At 39.7% G+C, this 18,916-nt stretch overlaps 1 protein-coding gene across 2 annotated transcripts in view; it reads right to left on the bottom strand.

Annotated features, from left to right (window-relative positions):
* GABRG3 (gamma-aminobutyric acid type A receptor subunit gamma3) overlaps positions 1-18,916 on the bottom strand; it is a gene marked incomplete at both ends in the record, with an annotated part of 633,338 nt that overhangs the window by 163,618 nt on the left and 450,804 nt on the right. For both annotated transcript variants that reach the window (XM_082648557.1, XM_082648558.1), the window contains 2 exons: positions 14,971-15,053; positions 17,107-17,327. In XM_082648557.1, the coding sequence (XP_082504683.1) occupies positions 14,971-15,053; positions 17,107-17,327 (304 nt within the window). The remainder of the gene's footprint in view (positions 1-14,970; positions 15,054-17,106; positions 17,328-18,916) is intronic.

Genomic DNA, 18,916 nt, shown 5'->3' with positions numbered 1-18,916 from the left:
TTATTCCTAGGTATTTTATGGTTTTGGTTGCAATGGTAAATGGGAGTGTTTCCTTAATATCTCTTTCAGATTTTTCAGCATCAGTGTGTAGGAAGCAAGAGACTTCTGTGCATTTTTTATCCTACTACTTTATTAAATTCATTGATGAGCTCTAGTAGTTTTCGGGTGGCATCTCTATGTTTCTCTATGTATAGTATGTCATCTGCAAACAGTGACAGGTTTACTTCTTCTTTTCTGATTTGGATTCTTTTTATTTCTTTTTCTTCTCTAATTGCTGTCACTAAAACTTCCAAAACTATGTTGAATAATAGTGGTGAGAGTGGACAGCCTTGTCTTGTTCCTGATCTTATGGAAAATGGTTTCAGTTTTTCACCATTGAGAATGATGTTGGCTGTGCATTTGTCATATATGCCTTTTATTAAGTTGAGGTAAGTTCCCTATATGCCTACTTTCTGGAGGGTTTTTATCATAAATGGCTTTTGAATTTTGCTGATAGCCTTTTTTGCACCTTTTGAGATGATCATATGGTTTTTCTACTTCAATTTGTTAATATGGTTTATCACATTGATTGATTTGCATATATTGAAGAATCCTTGCATTCCTGGGATAAACTTCACTTGATCATGGTGTATGACCCTTTTAATGTGTTGTTGGATTCTGTTTGCTAGTATTTTGTTGAGGATTTTTGCATCTATATTCATCAATGATATTGGACAGCAGTTTTCTTTCTTTGTGACATCTTTGTCTTATTTTGGTGTAAGGGTGATGGTGGCCTCGTAGAAAGAATTTGGGAGTGTTTGAGAAGGATAGGTGTTAATTCTTCTCTAAGTGTTGATATAGTTCGCCTATGAAGCCATCTGGTCCTTGGCTTTTGTTTGTTGGAAGGTTTTTTTTTTTTTTTGGTGGTACACAGGCCTCTCACTGTTGTGGCCCCTCCCGTTGCGGAGCACAGGCTCCAGACACGCAGGCTCAGTGCCCATGGCTCAGGGGCCCAGCTGCTCCATGGCATGTGGGATCCTCCTGGACCAGGGCACGAACCCGTGTCCCCTGCATCAGCAGGCGGACTCTCATCCACTGTGCCACCAGGGAAGCCCTTGTTGGAAGATTTTTAATCACAGTCTCTTGGTGCTTGTAGTTAGTCTGTTTATATTTTCTATTTCATCCTGGTTCAGTCTCGAAAAGTTGTGCTTTTCTAAGAATTTGTCCATTTCTTCCAGGCTGTCCATTTTGTTGGCACATATTTGCTTGTAGTAATATCTCATGATCCTTTGTATTTCTGCAGTGTCAGTTGTTACTTCTCCTTTTTCTTTTCTAATTATTTTGGTTTGAGTGTTCTCCTTTTTTATCTTAATGAGTCTGGCTAATGGTTTATCAATTTTGTTTATCTTCTCAAGGAACAAGCTTTTAGTTTTATTGATCACTGTTACTATTCCCTTCATTTCTTTTCCATTTATGTCTGATCTGATCTTTATAATTTCTTTCCTTCTGCTACCTTTGGGGCTTTTCTGTTCTTCTTTGTCTAATTGCTTTAGGTGTAAGGTTAGGTTGTTTATTTGAGATATTTCTTGTTTCTTGAGGTAGGTTTGTATTGCTATAAACCTCCCTTTAGAATGGCTTTTGCTGAATCCCACAGGTTTGGGGATGTCATGTTTTCATTATCATTTGTTTCTAGGTATGTTGTGATTTCCTCTTTGATTTCTTCAGTGATCTCTTGGTTATTTTGTCGTGTATTGTTTAGCTTCCATGTGTTTGTTCTTTTTACAGATTTTTTCCTGTAATTGATATCTAATCTCATAGCTTGGTGGTTTGAAAGATACTTAATATGATTTCAATTTTCTTAAATTTACCAAGGCTTGATTTTTGACCCAAGATATGATCTATCCTGGAGAACATTCAATGAGCACTTGAGAAGAAAGGGTATTCTGTTGTTTTTGGATGGAATGTCTTATAAATATCAATCAAGTCCATGTTGTTTATCATTTAAAGCTTGTGTTTCCTTATTTATTTTCGGTTTAGATGATTTGGTCCTTGGTGAAAGTGGGGTGTTAAAGTCCACTACTATGACTGTGTTACTGTTGATTTCCCCTTTTATGGCTGTTAGCATTTGCCTTATGTACTGAGGTGCTCTTATGTTGGGTGCATAAATATTTACAATTGTTACATCTTCTTCTTGGATTGATCCTTTGATCATTATGTAGTGTCGTTCTTTGTCTCTTGTAACAGTTTTTATTTTAAAGTCTATTTTGTCTGATATGAGAATTGCTACTCCAGCTTTCTTTTGATTTCCATTTGCGTGGAATATCTTTTTTCATGCTCTCTCTTTTAGTCTGTATGTGTCCCTAGGTCTGAAGTGGGTCTCTTGTAGAGAGCATATACATGGGCCTTGTTTTCGTATCCATTCAGCCGGTCTTTGTCTTTTGGTTGGAGCATTTTAATCCATTTATATTTAAGGTAATTATCTGTATGTATGTTCCTATACCATTTTCTTATTTGTTTGGGGTTTGTTTTTGTAAGTCTTTCCTTCTCTTTTGCTTCCTGCCTAGGGAGGTTCCTTTAGCATTTGTTGTATAGCTAGTTTGGTCGTGCTGAATTCTCTTAACTTTTGCTTGTCTGTAAAGGTTTTAATTTCTCCATCAAATCTAAATGAGATCCTTGCTGTGTAAAGTAATCTTGGTTGTAGGTTTTTCCCTTTTATCACTTTAAATATGTCCTGCCATTCCCTTCTGGCTTTCAGAGTTTCTGCTGAAACTTCAGCTGTTAACTCTATGGGGATTCCCTTGTATGTTATTTGTTGCCTAACCCTTGCTGTTTTCAATACTTTTTCTTTGTATTTAATTTTAATAGTTTGACTAATAAGTCTCTTGGTGTGTTTCTCCTTGGATTTATCCTGTATGGGACTCTCTGCACTTCCTGGACTTGACTGATAATTTCCTTTCCCATATTATTGAAGTTTCCAACTATAATCTCTTCAAATATTTTCTCAGAGCCTTTCTTTTTCTCTTCTTCTTCTCAGACCCCTATAATCTGAATGTTGGTGCATATAATGTTTCCCAGGAGTCTGAGACTCTCCTCCATTCTTTTCATTTTTTTTTACTTTATTCTGGTCTCTGGTAGTTATTTCCACTATTTTATCTTCCAGGTCACTTATCCATTCTTCTGCCTCACTTGCCTATTGATGCCTTCTAGAGCATATTTAATTTCATTTATTGTGTTGTTCATCATTGTTTGTTTGCTCTTTAGTTCTTCCACGTCCTTGTTAAATGTTTCTTGTATTTTCTCCATTCTATTTAGAAGACTTTGGATCATCTTTACTATCAGTACCCTGAATTCTGTTTCAGGTAGACTGCCTATTACCTTTTCATTTGTTTGGTCTGGTGGGTTTTTACCTTGCTCCTTCATCTGCTGTGTGTTTCTCTGTCTTCTCTTTTTGCTCAACTTACTATTATTGCAGTGTCCTTTTCACATGCTGCAGGTTCGTAGTTCTCTTTGTTTTTGGTGTCTCACCCCAGTGGCTAAGGTTGGTTCAGCAGGTTGTGTAGGCTTTCTGGTGGAGGGAACTTGTGCTGTGTTCTGATGGATGAGGCTGGATCATGTCTTTCTGGTGGACAGGACTGTTTCGGTGGTTCTTTTTGGGGTGTTTGTGACCTTATTAAGATTTTAGGCAGCCTCTCTGTTAATGGGTAGGGTTGTGTTCCTGTCCAGCCAGTTTGGCATAGGGTGTCCAGCACTGTAGCTTGCTGGTCTTTGAGTGGAGCGTGGTCTTAGCATTGAGCTGGAGATCTCTGGGTGAGCTTTCACTGTTTGATATTATGTTGAGCCAGGAGGTCTCTGGTGGACCAATGTCCTGAACTCAGCTCTCCCACCTCAGAGGTACAGGCCTGACAGCCAGCCAGAGTACTTAGACCCTGTCAGCCACACAGCTCAGAAGAAAAGACCAAAAGAAAGAAAATTATAAATTAAATTTATTAAAATAAAAAATTTAAAATAATTAAAAAATTTTTAAGTAATAAAAGAAAAGTAAAGAAAGAAGAGAGCAAGCAAACCAAAAAGGCAAAATCCACCAATGATAACAAGCGCTAAAAACTATACTAAAAATAACAAAACAAACTGAAGAATGGACAGACAGAACCCTAGAACAAATGGTAAAATCAAAGCTATAAAGACAAAATCATACAAAGAAGCATACACATACACACTCACAAAAAGAGAGAAAGGGAAAAAAATATATCTTTTGGGAAGTCTGAGGTCTTCTGCCAGCATTCAGTAGGTGTTCTTTAGGAGTTGTTCCACATGTAGTTGTATTTCTGATGTATGTGTGGTGAGGAAGGTGATCTCCTCATCTGAGTCCTCCACCATCTTGAAGGTCTCTCTATTAAAAAATTGTTAATCTTAACACCTAGCCATGATCCTTCAAGTCAGCCTCCTCTGTTGCAAAGGGCATGTGCAAATGATCGAAGTTACGAGTATATAAAAGAAAAAATGAAAAGGCTATAATCATATTAATGAAATGAAGGGAGGATTTAGGCAGAAATCGCCAAGGTTCTGAGTAATGACCCATTGTTATTCACACTACCTCCTAAAGCAATCTCGAGAAAGAAAAACAGACACAAAAGAGAAATATATATCAATGGAACAGGATAGAAAGCCCAGAGATAAAGCCACGCACATATGGTGACCTTATATTTGATAAAGGAGGCAAGAATATGCAATGGAGAAAAGACAGTCTCTTCAATAGGTGGTGCTGGGAAACTAGACCGCTACATGTAAAAGAATGAATTTAAAACACTCCCTAGCACCATACAGAAAAATAAACTCAAAATGGGTTAAAGACCTAAATATAAGGCCAGACACTATAAAACTCTTAGAGGAAAACATAGGCAGAACACTCTATGACCTAAATCACCGCAAGGTCTTTTTTGACCCACCTCCTAGAGAAATGGAAATAAAAACAAAAATAAACAAATGGCACCTAATGAAACTTAAAAGCTTTTGTACAGCAAAGGAAACCATAAACAAGATGAAAAGGCAACCCTCAGAATGGGAGAAAATATTTGCAAATGAAGCAACTGACAAAGGATTAATCTCCAAAATTTACAAGCAGCTCATGCAACTCAATATAAAAAACCCCAAAAAGCCCAATTCAAGAATAGGCAGAAAACCTAAACAGACATTTCTCCAAAGACGATATACAGATTGCCAACAAACACATGAAAGGATGCTCAACATCTCTAATCATTAGAGAAATACAAATCGAAACTACAATGAGGTATCTCCTCATACTGGTCAGAATGGCCATCATCAAAAAACTACAAACAAATGCTGGAGAGGGTGTGGAGAAAAGGTTACTCTGTTGCACCTTTGGTGGGAATGTAAATTGATACAGCCACTATGGAGAACAGTATGGAAGTTCCTTAAAAAAACTAAAAATAGAATTACCATATGACCAGCAATGCCACTACTGGGCCTATACCCTGAAAAAACCATAGTTCAGAAAGAGTCATGTACCATAATGTTCATTGCAGCACTATTTACAATAGCCAGGACATGGAACCAACCTAAGTGTCCATTGACAGAGGAATGGGTTAAGAAGATGTGGCACATATATACAATGGAATATTACTCAGCCATAAAATGAAACGAAATTGAGTTATTTGTAATGAGGTGGATGGACCTAGAGTCTGTCATACAGAGTGAAGTAAGTCAGAAAGAGAAAGACAAATACCATATGCTAACACATATATATGGAATCTAAAAATATAACGGTTCTGAAGAACCTAGGGGCAGGACAGACATAAAGACGCAGACGTAGAGAATGGTGTTGAGGACACGGGGAGGGGAAAGGGTAAGCTGCGATGAAGTGAGAGTCTTGCATTGACATATATACTCTACCAAATGTAAAATAGATAGCTAGTGGGAAGTAGCTGCATAGCACAGGGAGATCAGCTTGGTGCTTTGTGACTACCTAGAGGGGTGGATAGGGAGTGTGGGAGAGAGACGCAAGAGGGACGGTATATAGGATATATGTATACGTATAGCTGATTCACTTTGTTGTACAGCAGAAACGAACACAACATTGTAAAGCAGTTATGCTGCAATAAAGATGTTAAAAAAAAATAAGAGCATAAATGTGCTTGCTGTGTTGGTTTTTCACCCTAACTTGTTTACTGGGGAGAGAGCAAAGCTCTCTTCATCTCACACCTTGAGGCCTGAGTATCTCATTTTGCTCCATCTGTCCTCTTGCAATAGCAATAAAAGTAATAGTGTTAATAATAAAAGTGCAGACTCAGTAACCATTCTACTTCATTCAAACCCAGTTGCCCTTGCTCTCTAGGGAGATGCAGGCAGATGACTTTACCGCCCCATGCTGGGTTTCCTTGACTGCGGAAGGCATTGAGAAAAACAGGGCCTCCCAGGGTCATTATATGTATCAAATGGGCTGATGATTGTAGTTGCTCAGAGCAGTGCCTGGCGCGTAGTAAATGCACCTACACAAGTTAGAAGGAAAGTGAGGATTTCCAGTTTCCAGCATCAAGCTCTGTGCTCAACACTGAGCCCGATGTCTCCATGCCAACCTGTGAGTAGGTCCAAGCAGGCAGGAGGATGGCCCAGAGCTTTCTTGACACTCAGTATGGTTCACATCTTTATCATCTTTCAAAAAGCTTTTATTTGCGGTATGCAGGCCTCTCACTGTTGTGGCCTCTCCTGTTGCGGAGCACAGGCTCCGGACGCGCAGGCTCAGCGGCCATGGCTTACGGGCCCAGCCGCTCTGTGGCATGTGGGATCTTCCCGGCCCGGGGCACGAACCCGTGTCCCCTGCATTGGCAAGCGGACTCTCAACCACTGCGCCACCAGGGAAGCCCTCAAAAAGCTTTTTAAACTTTATTTTAGTGAATATATGCATTATATAAAACAGCAGAAACACACAGAGATGCTAGAGATTTCATTATTACTCCCCAAAATAATGTTTACTATCAAGACTTTGAATGGGGGAAATTTTTTAAAGGCAAGTAAGATTTTTTTTCATGAAATAATGAAAGTGACCATTAAATGTCTCCCCCCCCATCCCCACCCTATTACAAAGATTAAATTTCCTCTGGAAAGCCACACATAAAAACAAAACAAAACAAAAACCCTGATCTGGACAGTAAATACTCAATAGAGTTGTTAACCTAGGCAACCATTCAGTAAATTAAGGTATTGTTTAGGCATTTTGAAGCTTTCTTCTTCATTTCTCAATACAGTGTTCCCGCCGTCCTGCCCTTCTTTCCCTCCAAAAACACATCCCAGAGCAGAAATGGTTATATCTCTGAGTCCTCTGAGTCTCTGTTCCTACAAACTAATTTTCAAAATGAAAATACTGCACAAAGATATGTAACAGAACTATGGAAGACGTAGGCAAGTAGTCTTTTCTTCATAGCTAAGGTAGTCTTTGCTTTGCATTGTTTCTTTTGTATACTCTTCAGGGTTTGTTTGTCTGCTGCCTGAGTAAGACAACACTTGTAGGATTATGTTGGATGAACGATAGGAAAGGTCTCTCTACTATAAACCAAGGAGGCAATGACCTTGTGATTAGATTTCCAGTTATTGATGCTGAATCTCTGGTTCCATCTTCAGTGACTTCAAGTTTTGATTTTTGCAAGATGTGAGAAACATGAAGGTTTTCCGACATTGTTATTTTTGCAAAATTTGCCTTTAATGGATCAAGCATCCATCAGTGGCTCCTTCAAATCGGTTTGTGCTATGGCTATGAACCTGGGCAGGATCAGCTGCATACTGTTGCTCTGGTGCTCACATCAGCTGTCTCTGGTCTTGCTGCTCATGTGGGGGTGACAACCAACAGTGGAGTGAAGGTGAAGATCTTGGCCGGCAGCACAATCAGCATGCTGATGTTTTCCTCAAGATAGGACATTTCAGTGAGGTCCTACCTAAATCCTTGGGGGTACTTGTTGCCTCCACTGGAACACAGAGAACTGAACTATAATTGGACCAATAGGATTTCCCATCAGTTGCCAAAAATGTACACTTCTCTGTGTTCTCAGGTTGAAACCCTGATGTCCTTAAACTCTTAAAAAACTCTGCACTAACAAAAACCAGTCCAGTGAGCACACGATTCATAACATCTAGGGAAAAGAGAGTGGCCGTCTTTTCCTTGGCTTTATTTTTAACACAGTCACAGAACCCAGTGTCTGAAGGCAACCTTTACAGACAAGTGTGCACATATTGTGTTGGCCAAAAAGTTCATTCAGATTTTTCCGTAACATCTTAACAAAAAATAGTTCGGTAGATACTTCCAAACTGGTGAAATTAAGCCCAGAATGAAAGGCTAATTGCTAATGAGGGTTTAGCTGTTTTCTCTTCCTGAAGCCTTCCATGTGCAGAGTTTGTCCAGCACAGCTGTGCATCTTTGGGGAATCCAACTGTAATAGAGAAAATGTGCAAATATCCCTCACACCAGCTTCTGTCACCTAACTCCCATCAAGTGCACATCTTTAGCTAAATCGACTAGGAATCTATAAAGGGTATGTCTCTAGTCCCTTCCGTCGTTTTCTAACTTGCTGCCATTCCCACTTTGCAGATGGGGGAAGGAAGGCTTAGCAGGGTTTAGAGAGGTGAAGAATGTTCCCCATTGTTCTACAGTGAGTGAGCAGGCAGCTGGGATTCCAGTACAGGAAGCCTTGTTTCACAGCCTTGGTCCCTCCCTCTCAGACTCCCCCTGCCCCTAGCAACACTCTCTGCAGCCACAAGGGTATTCACAGTGATAACTATCAAATGACTCCTTCCTGATCACTCAGGGAGCCCTGGACAGGTAGCTCCCATCACATACACATTCTGTCATTTAATTTAATCTTCACAGAGACAGATGAGGTGGGTATTATGATCCTTGTTTCATAGATGAGAAAGCTAAGTCTCAAGAGAATTTAAACAATATGCAAACACCTAAGCAGTGAGAAGAGCTCTCAGTGGGAGGAGCTCTCACTCTTGTTTTACTCCAAGCCCTCCGACACTTCCGTTTTGCTGGTTTTCAGGCACTCAGTGTTTGGGATGTGTGAATAGCATCTGTGTACCCTCTAGTGCACACTCTTCTCCATGTGACCCAGCACCCAAAAGTCCATTGGCTGCACCAAGAGGAAGGGTTTTGCTACTGTGTGAGAAGATCTGAGAGATGCTGAAAGATCACCTTCTCCAGCGCCTCCGCAACCTTCCTGCCACTGCACCGTCCTTCTCCCCTCCATCTGCTGTTGAGAAAGGGGCACAATACCTCCAGGGATCCACTGTGACAGGGCACCCAGGGTCATCTGGCTACAGAGGGACTTCATCAAACAAAAAGCTTCTGCACAGCAAAGGAAACAATAAGCAAAATGGAAAGCAATGTACAGAATGGGAGAAAATATTTGCAAATCATGTATTTGATAAGGGACTAATATCCAAAATATATAAAAAACTCCACAACTCAGTAACTCAGTAGAAAACAGCAACAACAAATAACCTGATTTAAAAATGGTAAAGGACCTGAACATTTTTCTGAAAAAGACATACAGATGGCCAACAAGTACATGAAAAGGTGATCAATCATCAGAAAAATGCAAATCAAAAACACAATGAGATATCACTCCACATTGTCACAATGGTTTCATCAAAAAGACAAGAGTTCATAAGTGTTGGTGAGAATGTGGAGAAAAGGGAATCCTTGTGCACTGTTAGTGGGAATGTAAATTGGTATAGTCATTATGGAAAACAGTATAGAAGCTCCCCCCAAAATTAAAAATAGAACTGCCATGTGACCCAGCAAATTCCACATCTGGATATATATCCAAAGGAAAAAAATTTCCATCTTGGAAAGATATATGCACCCCCATGTTGATAGCAGCATTATTTACAATAGCCAGGACATGGAAATAACCTAAGTATCCATCCACAGGATAAAGAAGTTGTGAGATATATATATATATATATATATATATATATATATATATATATGGTGAAATATTATTCAGCCTTAAAAAGGAAACCCTGCCATTTGCAACAACTTGGGTGGATCTTGAGGGCACTATGCTAAGTGAAGTAAGCCAGACACAGAAAGACAAATACTGCATGATTTCACTTATGTGTGGAATCTAAAGTAGTCAAACACATAGCAGACTGTAGAATGGTTGCTTCCAGGGTCTGGGGTAAGGAGAAATGGGGAGATGATTGTCAAATGGTACAAAGTTTCAGTTTTGCAGGATAAGTTCTGGAGATACACTATACAGCATGTTACCTGTAGCTAACAATACTGTATGGTGTACTTACAATTTTGCCAAACTCAGTGAGTTCCAGACATTAAATATGCACAGCTTTTTACATGTCAATCATACCTCAATAAAGTTGTTTTAAAAAATAAAATAAGGGTGGCAGGATATCATTGTGAAAGAAAAAAAAGAAGAAGGAAAAAGGAGCACAGACTTCAAAGAGCACAGCCTTCAAAGTCACAAAAAGAGCACAGCCTAGCAGTCAGGCATTCTTCCTCTGCCATGACCCAGTCCTTAACCTCTCAGAACAACTTACTTCACTTAGAGCCAGAATAAAAATAACCCACTTTCAAGACTGGACAGCAGAGCCAGTGCAATCATGAATAGCAGTGGTTTACACCATAATGAGGGTAACAGTTAAAGGAGGTGACCCCAAAGCTCTGTCCTTCCTGCTACAGGCATCACTGTCTTCATAGAAGGCACATACAGCCAGGACCAGCCACATGGGGCACTGTCCCACCCCCCAAGGTGTGAGTGTCTACAGCAGTGAGATGGCAGGGACAGGGAAGAGTTGGAGAGGCCAGAGATCCAGGAACATGTGGGAAGATGACCTGGCTAGTAGGTGAAGGGCAAGCACTTCAAGGAGAATGGGGTAGGCAAAGAGACAAGATGGCAAAATCCCCCTCACCCTCTGCACTGGTCTGTCTGACATGGTCCCTGATCGGGAACCTGCTTCCCAGGGCACTGCCTTGATTCTCACTCTCAGCTCCAGGCTGCTGGACTCTGCCATGTCTCCTGGACATGCCAAAAAACTCCCTTTGGTTACATCCAAAACAGGTGAATTCAAGTGAATACAGGAATATTTGGGGAACTTTGGAGTCCACATATTTTGTAGGCTGGAAGTGTGGGAACTTCCCTACCTGTATTAGGGTTCTGCGGAGAAGCAGAACCAATAGGATAAATGTAGATGCAGGGATAGATACAGATAAAGATATAAGAGGACATTTATTATAGGAATTTGTTCATGAGATTATGGAAGCCAAGAAGTTTCACAATCTGTCATCTGCAAGCTGAAGACCCAGGAAACCTTGGTGGTGTAATTCAGTCTGAGTCCAAAGGCCTGAGAATTAAGAGACTGAGGTTTTAAGTCCTGGTCAAGTCTGAGGCCTGGGAACCAGGAGCATTGATATCTGAGAGCAGAAGATGCACATCCCAGCTCAAGCAAAGAGCAAATTCCACCTTCATTCACTTTTCTCTTCTACAGGCAGACCTTGGAGATATTGCAGCTTCAGTTCCAGTCCATCACAATAAAGCAAACAACACAACAAATCAAGTCGCACAAATTTTTTGGTTTCCCAGAGCATATAAAAGTTATGCTTACTCTATGCTACAGTCTATTATTGATAAGTGTGCAGTAGCATTACATCTAAAAAAAAACAATGTAAGTAACTTAACTAAAAAACAATGCTGTTTGGGAAGGGATGCCATAATTTTCAATTTGTAAAACAAAATGCAGTATCTGTGAAGCACAATAAAGTGAAAGAAGATAAAAGGAAGTATGCCTGCATTTGGTCCCTCAAAAGACTGGATGATGCCCACACATCTTGGTGAGGGCGATCTTCCTTATTCAGGCTACTGACTCAAATGTTGATCTCTCCTGTAGATATCCTCACAGAAACATTCAAAAATAATGTTTTACCAGCTATCCAGGCATCCCTTAGACCGGGAGTCCCCAACCCCCGAGCCACGGATTGGTATTTGTCTGTGGCCTGTTAGGAACTAGACCGCATAGCAAGAGGTGAGTAGCAGGTGAGCCAGCCAGTGAAGCTTCATCTGCCGCTCCCCATCGCTCGCATTACCACCTGAACCATTTCCCCCCACCCCCTTCCATGGAAAAATTGTCTTCCACGATACCAGGTCCTGGTGCCAAAAAGTTTGGGGACCTCTGCCTTAGACCAGTCAAGTGATACATAAAATGAACTGTTGCTCTCGCCTTGGAAGATGGGCTTCCTTTTGGAAGTTTTGTACCTGAGAATTTGCTTCAAAGGACACAGGGCCACTGCTGGCCTTTCATAGCATCTGCTATTTGGTGATTAACTCATCCAAAAGAGAAAGGACTTTCAAGGAGCTGTGTGGTTTCTTTCCTGCCAAAGCAAATGTCCCACTTGCCAGGACATTCCACCTGGCAGAGGGTCCACTTTTTAATGCACCCGGGGAGCAGGCAGGGAATGGGCAATTTTGTCTGTTTATTTTAAGACACACACCAGTTATGAAGCATTTGGATGAGCCATGAATACTTGGTTCCCTCTTCAGGTCTAAACCCAAGAAGGGTTTAGAATGAAATACATTTGGCAGCACTCTGTATGATGCACATGGGAAGAAACGAGCTATTTGTGGCTCCTAAAAATAAACCTTTCTGGTTTGTTCCTCTGCAAGTCCAATCAGATGCTGCTGGAGCCTGATAATGATGAGGCTGAGTTCAGCCTATCTTTCCTAGTCAGCCTGCCCTCCTGCCTTAAGGGGATAAAGCTCAACTGACCAAGAGATGCAGATGGTGCCCTCCCTCTAGGCATATATCTTTTTGAGTTAGTGTTTTCATTTTCTTTGGATAAATACACGAAAGTAGAATTGCTGGATCATAACACAGTTCTATTTTAAATTTTTTGAGGAATCTCCATACTGTTTTCCACAATGGCTGCACCAATTTACATTCCCACTAACAGTGCAGAAGGTTTTCTTTTTCTCCACATCCTCACTAATATTTGTTGTCTTTTGATCATAGCCATTCTGACAGGTGGGAGGTGATATCTCATTGTTGTTTTGATTTGCATTTCCCCAATGACTAATGATGTTGAACATCTTTCCATCTACCTGTTGGCCATCTGCATGTCTTCTTTGGAAAAAATGTCTTTTTAGATCTTCTGACCATTTTTTAATCAAAAAAATTGTTTTGCTATTGAGTTGTATGAATTCTGTACATATTTTGGATACTAGTCCCTTATCAGATATATGGTTTGCAACTATTTTCCCTCATTCAGTAAGTTGCTTTTCCATTTTGTTGATAGTTTCCTTCGCTGTGTAGAAGCTTTTTAGTATGATATATAGTTCCATTTGTTTATTTTTGCTTTTGTTGCTTTGCTGGTGTCAGATTAAACAAGTCATCACCAAGACCTATGTCAAGGAGCTTACTGCCTATGTTTTCTTCTAGGAGTTTTATGGTTTTAGGTCTTATGTTCAAGTTTTTAATCTATTTTGAGTTAATTTTTGTGTATGGTGCAAGAGAGTGGTTGAATTGAATTCTCTTGTGTGTGACTGGCCTGTTTTCCCAACACCATTTATCTAAGAGTCTGTCCTTTCTTCATTGTATATATTCTTGTCTCCTTTGTGGTAAATTAATTGACCACATATATGTGGATTTATTTCTGGGCTTTCTATTCTTTTCCACTGATCCATCTGTCTGTTTTTATGCTAGTGCCATACTGTTTTGGTGACTCTACCTTTGTAGTATAGTTTCAAGTCAGGGACTGTGACACTTCCACTTTTTTCTTCTTTCTCAAGATGGCTTTTGTTATTCAAGTTTGTGTGTGTGTGTGTGTGTGTGTGTGTGGTTTCATACAAATTTTAGGATTATTTGTTTTATTTCTTTAAAAATGCCAATGGAATTTTGATAAGGATTGCATTGAATCTGTAGATTGCTTTGGGTAGTATAGAAATTTTAAAAATATTGATCCTTCCAATATGTGAGCATAGAATATCTTTCCATTTATTTGTGTTTTCTTCAAGTTCTTTCATTAACACGTTTTAGTTTTCAATATACAGGTCTTTAACCTCCTTGGTTAAATTTATCCCTAGGTAAATTTTGCTTTCTCTTTTGTCTTTTTCTGAATTTAAAACGAACTGTAAAATGTGTTTATCCATTATTTCATTTTTGTCTTTTCACTCTAATGTATAGTGAAGAAAGCCACAAAACCTTCTGCCGGAGACTTCATCAAATTTTTTTGTCATGCCCCATATGCAATTTTAAAGATAATCAGTGAAGTTAGTTGAACTCTTATGAGTCATACTTAAGTAGCTGTGGTCAATATATTTTAAATGAATCATCATAAATTCCACAGATATATTTCTATATTGACCTTTACTTTAAAACTTTATAAGCAAATAAATTTGATATTTCCTTTTATTTGTAGCCTTGTACTTAGAATTATATATTGTCTTTAAGAATTTGTAAGTGATTACTTGTTAGCTCTGGTATCAATCCTATGTAAAATATTGGAAAATAAAATACTATGAAAAATTACATCCTATTATAGTGTAATGAGACAACTATAAATATATTTAAGTAAAAACTTTATCTTTTTATGTTGAAGACAAACCACTTGACTTGAAGATGATATTAAGCGTAAAATTATTGCAAATGAATTCTGTATATGTCCAAATAATACGCACAGCTCATTAGCATAAGGGTCTTTGGTAAGTCAACTGTTCATCAACTTCTGAGTTCTTTAATATTATAACAAAATGGTTAAGTTGTTCAAAGATTTATCAAAGCTACTTATTTTGTAACATAGGTCCTATGTAACAACGTCTAGAGTGAATATACCCAGGTGGCCCAGACGAAAACCGTTATCCATTTTCTCTGGTTGTATAGTGATGCTATAATCAATCATGTGACTGTTTGCTAGAAATCAGCATAGGCTAGACAATCATTTACAGAGCAGTCATACCCCAAGTCAGTACTCACAGCTGGAGAATATCAGCGGGCAGGAGTGCTCATCCATGGGGAAGTTGTGCAGCTGCAGCTGGCATTCTGCATTTATGGTGAGCCTGTGGGGGAGCCAAGCATCACTCTTGTGGCCAGCCAGCGACAATCCAGCAAAGGCCCTAAGCAAAGCCAGGGGCGGTCACATTACTACCATGTGGGGAGCAGGGGCCTGAGGTGGCCACATAGAGCTCACTCTTAGCAGGGGCACCATCCATTCAGTATACCATTTGGGTTTTTTTGTGTTGTGTTACTTTGTTTTACTTTTAACTATCAGAAGCAGAGGAAGTTTCCATTATTAAAATTCCTGACTGTGTCTAGAAATATAAGCCAAGTAAGAGAGGAAACAAATCAAAACAATATGTCCTTGTTTTCATATGTCTTTGTTTCAATATGTCCTTGTTTTCATGTGTCCTTGTTTCTTATGTCCTTGTTTTTAATCTGTTTGACTGAATTAAATCCTTCCTCCATTTTGAAAATGGTATATTTGCCTAAATAGGTATAATGTCAAGTTCATCCACTTGTAGGGAAGAATTCATACTTGGCTAACCCCCCTACTTGACTAGGCAGGTCGTGGCTGCACTAAATGTGTGTATTGCATCTTTTCAAAGCAGACATTCCTTGGGTCAGAATTTCTATAAAGGATCGCAGGACTGGCCATGTCTCTATTCTGGTTTGCTGAAGCTCACCTTCATTTCAGAGTCTCATTTATATTCCTTTAAGAATTGATAAGGAAATAGCTATTACAAACTCCTGTTCTCCAAATGTAACTAACTCATCAGCAGAATTCCCTGTTGTGGCTTTTATTGTTGTTGCTGTTCCCAAGCTGCCAACATTATTATTTCCGTGAAACTTTAAAATTCTTTAATCTTCTGCTTATTTTGATATTAATCTGTGCCTTTATCTGTGCTACAAATACGTGTTTACCATATGAATTACAGATTTCTCCTTATGGCCACAAATCACTTGCAATTAAAAGCTCCTGATACTGGATGTGGGAGGAGGGGGTTGTGTTCAAGGGCTGGCAGTGGTATTCACTTAGCCAGGAGGACACAGGGGCCTGGTCAGAGGTATTAGAGAAATGACATTCCCCTGCAGCATGCTGAATCAAAATGCCTTTTAGGCTTTCAGGAGGAGATACACACAGGTAGGTGGCTCCTAGAATCTGGTGCCCAGAAGGGAAGTTTGGGGTTGGAAATGAATGTGGGAATGAATCCTCAGCGTGTATATGGCTTTTAAAGTCTTAGGAATGGATGAGCTAAGTCAGCAGGAAAGTGGAAAGTGGGTAAAGTGATGGGGAAGTCCTAAGGCAGGAGGAGCAGAATGAGGAGAGGCTGTGTCAAGAACAGGACAGGAGGTGCAGGAAGCAGCTGTAAAGCAGCAAAGCCAGTGAGACAGAGATATCAGCACAAGGCACTCAGTCCAGTGCTCTGGAGAGGGCTCAGACACTGGGAGAGCAGGGTCCAGACACCACTGTCCTTGATCCCAACGCTGGGTGAGCAGAAAGACTGGCTTAGGTGCAGGGCATTCTATGGTATGTTGCAGCCATTTGTTCACCCTAGCGGAGAGACTATTGAGAGATACAGACCCAAGTTCAAACCCGGGTAACACTAGTTCCCGATGGAAACTTTGGGCAGGTAGTTCTATTCACATCTTTCAAACACAGCCCCTCTTACTTTGCTGGGTTTCTGTGAGGACAGCCAAGAGGACTCATTACAAGGTAGCTGCCACTTCCATTAGGGATGCATTAGGGAACACCCTCTGTGCTCTTTTGTTCCTTTTGGTCTCAAATTTGGCTATAATTACATTTTTCAATTAGTACACCAAGACATCTTTATTTTCTTAGCTGAATGGTCCTGTGGGTTAAACATATTAAAGATAATTTCCACAGCGCACTTACAGCAGAAATGGATTCTGATGAAGGAAGGAGTTTATATTCATCGCAGATAATTTGTATGTCTTTATTTTTACATAACATGGGATTAGGAAAAACTTCCTCAAGACCCAGTAGCATGTTGAACATGAGAAGTGATAGAACTTAGCAATGAAAAATAGGGTCCCATTCCTACAATGATCTAAATTAAAGTCCCCAATATCAGACCATCAGTAGCATCTCACCTTAAAGTGTAAAGGATTTTCCCATCATTCCAAATTCTGAGGAGCTGATTAGGGGTGGTGATCCAGTGAGCCTCTGCAGTTTTGGAATTGCGGAATATTGTATCTGGAATCCATATTAACCCCACCATGTTGCTGTTCAGAGTAAGTATTTTCATTGTGCTGTTGAACCGAAGGCGACTGTCGGTCCAGGTCTGGGCAAAAAATATATCAATTTGGTATTCCTGAAACAGAGCAAAAGGAGGGGCAAGACATTTCTATTTTAGTGGATTTTCTGCAGGTTTTGTTTTCTTTCTCAGGAGTATGGTTCTCCTTATGTCTGCATCCTCACCTGCCCACATCCCTTTCTGTTAGTGCCTAACACTGTGCCTGGATCAACGTGATGGACATTCAATAAAGGTAACTGATATTATTTGTCAACAGTGTGATAACATATGTGAAAATGTTCTGTAAATAATAAATTGTAATAAACACATAGAGTGTGGTGAGGGGCCAAGAGGTAGTAGAATACAATTCAGAACATAGATGCAGACTCTCCTATATTCCTAAGTCCAAGCTGTGGCAGGTATCAAAATCTACCATTCTCTAATCTGTAAAATGGGTAGAATAGTAGTGCTTACCTCCTAAAGGGGTTATATGGAAGGAAATAAATAGTTAAATAAAAAGCTCTAGTGCCTGGCATAAAACAAATTATCCAGAAAGTATTAGCTCAGATAATAATAATTATCATTTTCACTCAAGAGCCTTCTCAAATAACACAATGCAAATCAAAAAGCAAAAAATAAGCAATGACAAAAAAAAAAATAGAGCTGATAGACACCCAAGCCGAATGCTGATTCTGAAAAAGGGCTGATGGCACTCAAATTACTTCTGTAACTGGAAGCAACCCCAGTATTTACAGCATTAGATACAGGATGGGGCTGACGTCACTGTGAGACATGGAGAAATGTCTTGAGCCTGGACCACCTCAGAGGCTCCTCCCATAATCACAGTTTAAAGGATTAGCTTTAGGTCCATAGTAAGGAGGAGCTAGAGGAAGACTGTTAGTGATTTTAATATCTTTCATAGTTTCTTTACATATTAGATATTATAAATGAATTACTTTTACAGAGTTCAGTAATTTTCAACAAATCCCATATTTACCCTTTTCATTGAGTTTCTGGTTTAAAGAACCTTTTTGACACAGGTAATTCAACAGACCAAATCCAGCCTTTTATTAACTTATCCCCTCATTCATCATGTCTTTGTTGCACTGACTATGTCAGACCCTGAAAACCACTGAAGGCCCAGAACTGTGCCAATAGGAAAAACCCCTGCCTTCATGGGGCTTATATTCCAGTCAGGGAAAACAGGCCTTAAACAGACAATTAAGGTGAAAAAACATGACATGTCGGATGTATTGACTGCTATTGACTATGCTTGGTAAGTTAACACAAGAAAGAAATTATCTCAGAGGATAATTGGCTGGTTTGAAAGCAGCTATGAAAGTGTGAACAGAGACTGTTGCCTGCCATTCCAGTAAGCAAAGAATGTTGCCCCAATTTCCAGTTCTACAAGGACCAAGCCATCAGCCCCTGCAGTGGTGTGCCCTGAGGGGAATTCAGGATGGAGAATAACAGGAAGTATTTTGTGCTTTGGAAACTGGCCCTAGATAGTTAAATGCATATTTAAGGAATAATGTCAATGAACCTAGATTCTTACATCTTCCCATACATAGAAAAGCACCAAAATCATTAACCTGAAATATCTGTTCTTTGTAATTAGCAGTGATCTTTTGATGTTTGACTACATTTTTTCCCAGCAAAAGTCTATG

The sequence above is a fragment of the Grampus griseus genome (assembly GCF_964374135.1).
Source record: "Grampus griseus genome assembly, chromosome: 2".
NCBI lineage: Eukaryota > Metazoa > Chordata > Mammalia > Artiodactyla > Delphinidae > Grampus > Grampus griseus.
This window is presented reverse-complemented; position numbering and strand designations above follow the sequence as displayed.